The sequence below is a fragment of the Myotis lucifugus genome, unplaced genomic scaffold, assembly GCF_000147115.1.
Source record: "Myotis lucifugus unplaced genomic scaffold, Myoluc2.0 scaffold_41, whole genome shotgun sequence".
In the NCBI taxonomy this organism is placed as follows: domain Eukaryota; kingdom Metazoa; phylum Chordata; class Mammalia; order Chiroptera; family Vespertilionidae; genus Myotis; species Myotis lucifugus.
In genome coordinates, this window is record NW_005871089.1 from 4,981,989 (window position 1) to 4,993,589 (window position 11,601).

The 11,601-nt window shown below is 44.2% G+C and overlaps 1 protein-coding gene across 6 annotated transcripts in view; it reads left to right on the forward strand.

The window, feature by feature from the left end:
• The first annotated feature begins 113 nt into the window (after positions 1–113).
• PML (promyelocytic leukemia) overlaps positions 114–11,601 on the forward strand; it is a 66,197-nt gene continuing 54,709 nt past the window's right edge. For all 6 annotated transcript variants that reach the window (XM_023753100.1, XM_006087850.3, XM_006087856.3 and 3 more), the window contains exons 1-2: positions 114–368; positions 2,012–2,478. In XM_023753100.1, coding sequence (XP_023608868.1) covers positions 234–368; positions 2,012–2,478 — 602 coding nt within the window. In that variant the 5' untranslated portion in view covers positions 114–233. The remainder of the gene's footprint in view (positions 369–2,011; positions 2,479–11,601) is intronic.

Here is an 11,601-nt window from a genome sequence, read left to right on the forward strand (position 1 = left end):
TCCTCCCTCTCCCTCCAACCTGCCATGGGCGTGTCTTCCAAACCCACAGTTCGGCCTCTCCGCTCCTAGAACCGCCCCCAATTACTGTTTCACTTCCTTTCCAGTGACTGGCCCAGAACCGGCACCTCCCCTTTCGGATAGCTCCGGAAATTCAGTGCTCTCGCGCGTGAGTCTCATCAAGCTTCTCCCGCCCCCCAAGATCAAAACTGAGAATCGAAACTGCACTGGGTTCCATGCAGCCGGAGCCTGCACCCGCCAGATCTTCGGGGACCCAACAGGACTCCGCACTGCCCGACATGTCCACCATGCCTCCCCCGGAGTCTCCCTCCGAAAGCCAGCAGCCCAGCCCGGACCACAGCCCCACAGAGGTACTACTGGGTTTGGGGAGATGGGGTTTAGGCTTTGTGAATTTGCTGTGATGGGAGGAGAGGTGAGAAGGGAGAGGGAACTTGGTCAAGTACACAGAAGGAAAAGACCAGACCCTCTTGGCTCGAGTAGGAGTAGAGGAGAGAAGAGATGAAAAAAGATCACCAGGATGAGTTAAGGGAGCCTCTCTGGGCTGCTATTCTCCACTGAACGAACAGTGGCACCTCGGACCGGACTCTCCTACCCGCGCTGGCGCTATGCCTCTTTGCCCCTGCTCGGAGGAGGCCCCAGAGTAATAGCCCAATTGCCCAATCCTGGAGCATGGCCCTTGCGAGGGGGGGAGGGGGGGGTGGCGGAGAGCGCTCACATTGGGGAAAACAAAACCTAAGTACCAGTTCCGAATGGGAGAGGTGAATCAGTTAAGGCCTCGCAGCTCCTGTGGTTTCTTCTCCAGGAAGCCTTCTAGATACTTCTCCTGGAACACCTTGCCCGCCCAACCCCCTTTCCCAAGGCAGGTTTTCTACCTGGAAGCTTTCCCTTAGTCTTCTCCTGAACAAATCCCCAGCCTCCCACCCCCAAAAGGAGCTTCTTAGATCACTTGCTCTATGTTCTTCCAGGCCCTTTTAAAAGCACAAATAACACCAGTTGTAGTAATTTGTATTATTTGCATAAGTACAACTAGGAATAATATTGCTTAATATTAGTAGTTAACTCTATGAGCATTTATCGTGTGCTATGCACTGTATTAAGTACTTTTTTTTGCATTTTTAAAAATCGTGGTAAAATATACACAAGATTTGCCACTTTAGCCTTTTCTAAGTATACTATTTAGTAGCATTAAGTACGTTCACAATGTTGTGTAACCCTCACGACCTATTTCCAGAACTTTTTCATCACCCAAACAAACTCTGTACCCTTTAACCAATAGCTCTTTATTCTCCCCTTCCTCCAGCCCTTGGTAATCTCTAATCTACTTTGTCTCTGAGAATTTGCCTGCTCTAGATATTTCATATAAGTGGAATCATACATTTGTCCTATGTCTGGCTTAGTTCACTTAGCATAATGTCCTTCCTTAAATGGGAAGGCTGAATAATATTTTGTTGTATGTACTCCATTTTGTTTATCCTTTAACGGACACTTGGGTTGTTTCCACCTTTGGCTGTTGTGAATAGCATGCTCCTGAGAATGTGGGTAAATATGTATCTGTGTGGGTCAGTGGTTTCAGTTCTTTTGGATATAAATCTAGGAGTGGAATTGCCAAATCATATGGTAGTTCCTCAAAAAGGTAGTTTACCTTTATGAGGAACCATCAAACTTTATAGAAGGTTGATACTTAATGTATCTCTTCTAAACTGAGTTCAGTGATAGTAGGGATAGAGGTATCCTATTTATCTTTGTATCTCAGGGCCTGGTACTGTGTCTGATGGGAAGTAGATGCTCAATATGTTGTGGAATTAGAGTGGGAAGCCTGAGTAAATGGGAAATTGAAATACTGGTAAGCCTGGGTTTTCATCATCCAGTGACTGCCTGGAATGAAATATGAAGTCCCATTCCAGCCTCCAGCCGTGGGGGCAGGGGACCTATGATGGTGGTGGGTGGTGACTCCTGGGACTTAAGGTCTCACCCCTCTCCTCTGGTCCCCCAGCAAACTACGGAGGAGGAGTTCCAGTTCCTGCGCTGCCACGGCTGTCAGGCAGAAGCCAAGTGCCCTAAGCTGCTGCTTTGCCTGCACACACTGTGTTCAGGATGCCTGCAGGCCCCGGACATGCAGTGCCCTATCTGCCAGGCGTCCCTTCCTCCTGGCGCTGATGGACCGGTCCTGGATAACATCTTCTTTGAGAGTCTGCAGCGGCGCCTGTCGGTGTACCAGCAGATTGTGGATGCGCAGGCCGTTTGCACCCGCTGCAAAGAGCCGGCAGACTTCTGGTGTTTCGAGTGCGAGCAACTCCTCTGCGCCAGCTGCTTCGAGGCGCATCAGTGGTTCCTCAAGCACGAGGCCCGGCCCCTGGCCGAGCTCCGCGGCCAGGCGGTGTGCCAGTTTCTGGACGCCACGCGCAAGTCCAACAACATCTTCTGCGCCAACTCCAACCACCGCAACCCTACACTGACTAGGTGAGCCGGTGGGTGGGTGGCGCATCCAAGAGCCAGGTAGCCGGTGAATGGGGAGCAGGGATCTGGAGTCACAAAGCTGAGAATGTGGGACAAGGAGCTTCTTGTGTAACTCCAGGGGTGGTCCACAAACAAGTAGCATCAGTAGCGATGATCACAATTTACCAATATTCTGTGCCACGCTAGTGGATCGTAATAGTTTCCTCCTATCGTAAATAATACTGCAGAATCATCTTTGCACCCTATTCCGTAATTCCTCTAGAACAAATTTTTAGAAATGCCATTGCTGGGTTAAGGGGCATGAAAATTTTACATTTTGATACATGCTACCAAACTGCCTTTTAGAAAGTGAAATTTTCCATAAGCGCTGCCATGGGATCTCTATATAGCTGGATTCTAAGATGAGAGAGATGCAGGCAGTTTCTGTCTGAAAAGTCAAAACCTAACTACCGCGCTATCTGGGAATGTATGTATGGAAAAAATAAATTCCAGTTATCATTATTTTCATTAAACAGCATAAGATTTCAATTATTTTTAAAAATAAATAATACTATTTATATGGTTCAAAAATTACAAACAAAACTTATGTAGAGAGTGCTAAGTCTCTGTTTCTCTTTATGATCTGCCTAATTCCCACCACTTCATCCTCCTCCCATCCAGGTAATCATTGTCACTAGTTTGAATGTTTCCAGAGTTTCTTTATGAATATATACACAGATAGAAGTTATATAGTCTTTTGAGGTCTTATTTATACCCCTTTTGGCCAAAAACGTAGCATACCTATGTGAACTTTGGGACACCCTCCCCCAATAAATGTCTTGTGTGTTGTGTGCTTGTTCTTGGGGATGTAATTTTAAAGTGAAGACTAGGGGACCCTCTGAGAACTGCATTCCTGCTGAGCCGACTGTGGCTCACTAGGAGGCTTACCACCTGCACTTCCCACTGCCTCTCTTCCCAACCCCTGCCCCCCCCCCCCCACCGCCCGCTCCCAATTCCTCAACAGTGATATTATCATTTGAATTTGGATTTCTTTGCTTAGTTTTAAGGTTGAGGTTCAGCGGCTTTTCATATGTTTATTTACCATTTTTTCTTCATTTGTGAGTTGCCTATTTGGGTCCTTTGCCTTTTTTTCCCCTTGGAGGAATTAATCTCTTTAATTGTAGGAGGCTGTTGTAGTGCAAACACAATACTTCACACAGCATAAGGTATTGGTGTTTAAGTTTTTAGTTTTATGTAGTCCAATCCATCAATCTCCCTTTATAGCAAGGATGGGGAACCTTTTTCTGCCAAGGGCCATTGGATATTTATAACATCATTCGAGGGCCATACAAAATTATCAACTTAAACATTAGCCTGCTATAGTTGGTCAAACATTTAATTAACTCACCCTTAATGCCTTGGCAGGGCCAGACCAAATGGTTTCACGGGCCTCATACAGCCCACCGGCTGGACATTCCCCACCCCTGCTGTATATTTTCTAGCTTTGGCCATCCTAGGAAAGATTTTTTTTCCCATACCAATGTTAAAAATATTTTCTTATATTCTATTTTAATATTTGTATGACTTTATTTTTATAATTAAATCTTTAATTCAAATGGTATTTATTTTTGTGTGTGGTATATATAAGGTAGAAACCTTCACTATTTTTCTCTCCAGTTTTTCTCAATTTTCATTGAAAGATTTTAATAATCCACTCTTGCCCCGATTTGAAATGCCCTAAATAATCATGTACTAAATGCCCATGTAGTCATGAGTATGTTTGTAAATCTCTGTTCTGTGCCAGTGATCTCACTATTTCTATGCTAATCCGTATGCTATATGGAACTCTGTGGCTTTGTGTTTGATTAGGGCAAGTTCCCATTCTTCAAAAATAACTTGCTTTTCTTTTGCTCTTTCTTATGTAGTTTCACAACTTACATATTCATTGGGATTTTGATTGAAATTGCAGTAAAAATGGGGTGACTTGCCCTCATCTCTAGTTAAATCTTTTGGGTTTTATAGTTTCTTCATATATGTCTTGAACTTTTTAAAATTATAGTTAAATTTTGAATATTTAATAATATTGAGAATAGAATGTTAATTATTTCTAATTGGTTGCATTAGCATTCACTAATCCTCTCAATTTATGTGTATTAATTATATCTAGCTAATTATAACGAACTCTTATTCTGTAAGTTTTTCAGTTTCTTTTAGTTTCTCTAGGTAACAATCATATCATCTGAAAATAATAAAAACTTTTTCTTTCAGTATTTACCCACATTACTTTGTGGCTTAGTTTCATTGGCCAGAACAGTATTGAATAACAGTATTTAGAAAAAGCAACTTTATCTTGTTCCTGTCATTCATGAAAAGTTTTCTTATGTTTTCTTGTTTAGTATCGTGCTTATTATTGACTTCCTTAGGTAGCTTTTAAAAATCACATTGAGAGCCCTAGCTGGTTTGGCTCAATGGATAGAGCATTGGACTGTGGGCTGGAAGGTCCCGGCTTCGATTCTGGTCAAGGGCACATGCTCAGGTTCCGGGCTTAATCCCCAGTGCGGGGTGTGCAGGAGGCAGCCGATCAAAGATAATCTCTCATCATTGATGTTTCTATGTCTCTCTCCCTTCCTCTTTGAAATCAATAAAAGTATATTAAAAAATAAAAAATAAAAATCACATTGAGAAAGTTGCCTTTCCATTTCTTGTTTACTAAGAATTTTGTTTTATTTTTAACAAATAAAAATATTTGTTAAACACTCGAGAATGAGTGTTCTTTTGGACTCTATTAAGGTTGCCCTTCACCTTTTAGTATTATGAATTATATTAATAGGTTTCTTTATGTTGAGCCATTTTTTAATTCCCAGGAGGAAATCTCTATTTGGTCATAATATACTGTTATTGTTTTAATTCATAACTAATTTCCATTTATAATATTTTATTTAGGCTATTATCTATATTTATAGATGTGATCAATTTTTATGAATATGTGTGATTTCTTTTTTAAGTTTTCTTTCAATGAATACTAATCTCTTTCAATGAATTTGTAAGCTTTCCTCTTATGAACATAATCCTATATAATAAAGAGCTAATATGCTAATTAGACTGAATAGCAGAATGACTGTCTGGACTGGATGATGTCAGGGCTGCAAGGGCCAGCTGAGGCAGCCGGGCTGCGAGGGCCAAGCTCCTTGCATGAATTTTGTGCATCGGGCCTCTAGTAATATATATATAAATTACTTAGCATAGTGCCTTGCACATATTTGCAATAAATGTTAAAATCTTACTATTTATACCCTTTCTCTGCTCTACAATTTAAAGGATGTAAGCAATTGAGGCTTCTAGAAGTTTCTTGAACAACTATCTGAGACTGGTGCCTTTTTTGAAGAGTAGATTATTTTTCCATGGTATTGATCTACTTTAGATCTTGACAGATTTTCTGGAACATTTTCCAGTTCATCCTGAGTTAGCTTTTAGCTTTCATAATTTAAAAATCTCCTTTATACCTGTAACTATATCTTCTTTCTTATTTTTAATATATATTTGTGGTTATTTCAGTGATCTTTTCAAAGTACTAGCTTTTGGTCATATATTCCTTATTAATGTTTTCTTTTCAAGGAGCTTGTAATGTTTGGTTTCTATATTTGATGTTAATTTCTATAGTCTGATCACTTAATATGTGAGAGTTCTATATCTTAGACTATATTTAGGTTTTCTTTGGGGCCTAGCATATTTTTTGAACTAGTATATTCCTAGGATTTTTTTAAAAATGTGTATTCTTTAGAGTACACACATACCTATCTATCTCTCTATATAAAATATGCATATATTTATGTTATATATATTCTTGTTACTCTCGTTTAAATTTTTAGCAAGCATATTACGACATATTTGTGTGTATGTATATACATTTATCAAGAGTAGATTGCCACTATTCTTCCAGATAAGGTAAAAGCTTTAGCATACTTTTTCTGAGTCTTTTTCTCCTTTTTTTTCCTACACCCAGACTTAGTTAAAATAACATGAAATTTTAGTTCTAGATTATTGCCAAATTTTTATGCCTCTTCTTTTCTAATCATCTTTTCCTAACAGTTATTAAGTGTCTTAATCACATTATAACTTACTTGTTATCTATATTTTAGATTTTAATTTCTCTCATTGCTCACAATTTTTTCTACAGCATATATTCCCCTTTCTTGAATTATTTAATGTGATTAATTTCCCATTTGCCTGAACTATTTTGAGTAATTTTTTGTTTGTTTTTCAAATAATTTACTTTCTGAGGCCTTAAGTGTCTTAACTTGCATGTTCTTTTGCTGTCACATAAAGGAAAGTTTTGTTAGGTGTAAAACTCTGGGGTCACCATCACAGTTCCTTCATCTTGGAATATATAAACATTGCTTTATAAATTTCTGGCTTCCAATGTTGCAGACGAGAAATTCTGTTATTGTCTGATATTTTTTCTTTGTGGTTAATCAGTTTTAGTTTGCTAAGGATTTCATATAATTATTTTCTTTTTTCTTGCAATGATTGATCAGGCTGTATTAGATATGGGTCTTTTTCCCCCCAATGCTCCTCTATGATAGTGTTCATCTGAAAAGTCAAGTCTTCATTTCAAAGATGTTGTCTTCTGCTTTTTTATATATTGATTTCCTTTCATTTGCTTATTTTTTTCTTTTTCAACTATTGCTATATGGATATTGGAACTCCAAATCCATTTCTTACTTCTTTTATCCTTTTTTCATTAGTTCTTTTATTTCGTTTTTTTTCTTCCAGATTCTCAGAGTTCCTTGAATCAATTTTATAATTTACCAACTATTTTTTTAGGAGACTCCTTTCTACTATTTGCTACCTATGATAAGTTTTGTTTTTCTTAGCAATCATGTGGGTTTTTTAATTGCTAAAAATGGTTCATGTTCTCAGTATGCTTTTCTTATGAGCCTGTTCTATGCAGTATGTTCTTTAATCTCCCTAAAAAATAAACCTAGGCCCTGGCCAGTGTGGGTCAGTGGTTAGACTGTCGGCCTGCAGACCAAACTCAGGTTTGATTCCTGGTCAAGGGCTCGTTCGTACCTGGGTGCAGGTTTGATCCCTGTCCCCGTTGGGTGTGGGTGAGAGGCAACCAACCGATGTGTTTCTCTCACATTAATGTTTCTCTTTCTTTCTCCCTCCTTCCCTACCTTTCACTCTCTCTAAAAATCAATGGAAAAATATCCTCAGGGGAGGATTAAAAAAAAAGAGAAGCAATTTTTAGATGTTTTATGTGTCTCTGTATTACCCTTTTTTAAGTGTGAGCTGAGAATCAGTTTGCTCATTTTGGCTGCTGATTCTCTTTATAGGTCCTGGGGTTCCTTGTCGTCTGCTCACCTGTAAATGTTGATATCTAGATTGTATAGTTTTAATAACTGATGCTGGCAGCAGTTGTATAAACCACAGTTTCCACCTCCCACTCCTACAGTGAGGATGGTGGTAGCATACAAGTGGCCCCACCTCTAGTGTGGGGGGTCAGGGGTGGATTTCTCCCCAGGTACAATAGACAAGGCTGGTTCAGCCAGCAAGAGGGCGGGATTCTGGACCTGTGAGCATGGCAGATGGCTAAAAATTTGACCCTATTGCTAAAAATCATACACAGTTCACACAGTTTCACAATTTACCAGTGGTTACTGAAAAAACTCAACTTGCTTTTTCTGCACAAAACCTTGGTCCTAGAAATAACCCACAACTTTCTCCAGGAATAAATCACTCTACCCTTGGACATTGAGCTGATTAGGATACACGTTAAAGAGCAGTACCAGAGTTGGTCTTAAAGTGGGGCTGTTGGCATTTGGTCACCATGTCTGTGGAATCCATTCTTTCAGCCCACCTTCCTACTGTGTGGCAGGCCCTCTGCTATGTAATTCTATGTAATAAAAGGCTAACATGCAAATCGGCTAAATGGTGGAATGACCCGTCACTATGACGTGCACTGACCACCAGGGAGAAGACGCTCAACGCAGGAGCTGCCCCCTAGTGGTCAGTGTGCTCCCACAGAGGGAGTGCTGCTCAGCCAGAGCTGGGCTCATGGCTGGTAAGTGCAGCAGCTGTGGCAGGAGCCTCTTCTGCCTCCCGAGCATCACTAAGGATGTCCAACTGATGGCTTAGGCCTGCTTCCTGCCATCAATCGGACATCCCCCAAGGGTTCCCGGACTATGATAGACCACAGGCCGGGCTGAGGGACACCCCCTGAGTGCACAAATTTCGTGCACTGGGCCTCTAGTAGAAAAAATAAAATAGAAGACAAAGGGGCTAGATAAGAACATATTTTTACGAGAGACTTCTCAACACGTGTTTGCAAAACCATCTATAGTTGATAACACTGTAGCATATAATTGAAATTCACTAAGAGAGTAGAAATTAAATATTCTCACCAAAAAATAAAAAAGATACGTATGTGGGGTGATGAATGTATAAATTAACTAGATGGCAGGATTACTTTCACAATCTATACACATATAAACTCATCATCATGTACATTTTAAATATCTTACAGCTTTGTCAATTATCTATATATATGAAGAACCAGGGTCTGTAACGTTCAAAACGACCGAAGGCTCGACCAAATGCCAGGCTGCGCATGCAGCAGGCTCTGGTGGGCGTGGACTGGCGAGTGGGATGAATTGCTGACCTCTCAGAGAGAAAGAGAGGCGGGGCTGATCAGCAGCCGAGCTTCTCTTTCTCCCCGAGAGGTCAGCAGTTCAGCCCGCTTGCCAGCAGCCTGGGGCAGCTACTGATCAGCCCCGCCTCTCTGATCAGGCCCAGAGATAGGCCCAGAGACGCTGACTGGCATAGAAACCAACCAATCAGAACCAAATCTGGGTGAACTGCGAGGAGCCAGTGGCTGCCTAGGAGGTGGAGCTTTTGACGCTGACTGACATAGAAATCGACAAATCAGAACCTAATCTGGGTGAACTACGAAGGCAGAACCTAAGGTGGGAGCTGAGGAGGGGTTTTAAGCGCAACAGCTATTTGGTGTAAGGTGTAAGAAAGTGGTTCAATTTTTTAATGACCGGTTTGGCAGTATAGTGCATATGGCTGGCTATCAGTCCAGATATAGGGATTATGTGTTTTTGTCTGACAAGAGCATCTCCTCCTGGTGAAAAAGCCTCCCCCCCCCGCCTCATTTAAGCAATCCTATCCTATATAATCTATCTACACTAATAAAAGAGAAACATGGTAATTAGTGTACGACCGCTACCCTTCCCATTGGCTAATCAGCATATCCTTATGCAAATTAACTGTCAGCCAAGATGGCGGCCAGCAGCCATGCACTGAAGCGAACAGGGAGGCTTGCTTGCTCCAGTGATGGCGGACTCCAACGTTCCCCGCCTGACTTGCCGGCCTCTCAGCTGCAACTCTAAGCAACTATGTTGCAAATATAGAAGCTAAACAAAACCCCAGAAACTGGCTTTCAGTCAGCCGGGCTTCAGCCAGGCGGACCGCAACATTGTATCAAATACAGAAGGTAAAGGCCAGAAACCTGCTTTCAGCAGCCAGGCCTCAGAGCTAAAGCTGGCCCAGAATAGAAAAAAAAAAAAGAAAAAAAGGAGTAGTTGGGAGCTTCAGTCACCCGCCAGCCTGAAAACGGCCCTCAGCCCCTTAGCCAGACTGGCCAGGCACCCCAGTGGGGACCCCCACCCTGATCCAGGACACCCTTCAGGGCAAACCAGCCGGCCCCCACCCATGCACCAGGCCTCTATTCTATATAGTAAAAGGGTAATATGCCTCCCGGCACCGGGATCAGCGTGACAGGGGCCAGCGCCCAAACCCCCTGATCGCCCTGCGGCTCTGTGTGTGACAGGGGGCGGGGCCACAACCTCCCTATCTGCCCTGCTCTGTTCATGATAGGGGAAGGTGCCCCAACCCCCTGATCAGCCCTGCTCTGTGCCTGATAGGGGGGAGCTCCCCAATCCTCTGATCACCCTGCGGCTCTGTGTGTGACAGGGTGCGGCGCCCCACCCCCACCCCCCCACACACACACACGGGCCCTGCTCTGAGTGTGACAGGGTAGAGCCATAACCTCTCCATCGGCCCTGCCCTGAGTGTGACAGTGGCGGCGCCCAACCCCCTGATTGGCCCTGCTCTGTGGGTGATAGAGGGTGGCGCCCCAACCCCCCTCCACGGGCCTTGCTCTGTGTGTAACGGGGTAGAGCCATAACCTCCCCATTGGCCCTGCCCTGAGTGTGACAGGGTGCAGCGTCCCAACCCCCTGATCCACCCTGCTCTGTGTGTGACAGGGGGCAGTGCCCCAACTCCCCTATCGGCCCTACTCTGTGAGTGACAGCGGGGAGCTCCTCAACCCCCTGATCGGCCCTGCCCTGTGCATGACAGGGGGGAGCTCCTCAACCCCCTGATGGGCCCTGCTCTGTGTGTGACAGTGGGGAGCTCCCCAACCCCCTGATCGACCCTGCTCTGTGTGTGACAGGGTACGGAGCCCTAACCCTCCTGATGGGCCCTGCTCTGTGAGTGACAGGGGGCAGTTCCCCAACCCCCTGATCGGCCCTGCTCTGTGAGTGACAGGGGGTGGCACCACAACCTCCCCATCGACCCTGCCTTGAGTGTGACAGGGGGCGGTGCCCCAACCCCCTATCGGCCCTACCCTAAGCGTGACTGAGGGTGGAATCGCAACCCCCCGATCCACCCTGCTCTGTGCATGACAGGGGGCGGCACCCAATTCCCCAATCGGCCCTGCTCTGAGCCTGACCAGGGGCTGCACCTAGGGATTGGGTGTGCCCTCTGCCACCCGGGAGCAGGCCTAAGCCAGCAGGTTGTTATCTCCCGAGGGGTCCCAGACTGCGAGAGGGCACAGGCCAGGCTGGGGGACCCCCCCCCCCAGTGCACAAATTTTTGTGCACCGGGCCTCTAGTCTATACTAATAAAAGAGTAATATGCTAATTAGACTGGGTTGACCGGCCACCTTCCGGACGTCTGACTTCCTTCCGGACAAAGCCATGTTGGTGGAGGCTGAGGCAGTTAGGGGTGATCAGGCCGGCAGGGGAGGGCATTTGGGGGCAAGCAGGCCGGCAGGGGAGAGCAGTTAGGGGTGAAATCAGGCCAGCAGGGGAGGGCAGTTGGGGGTGAGATCAGGCCTACAAGGGAGGGCAGCTGGGAGTG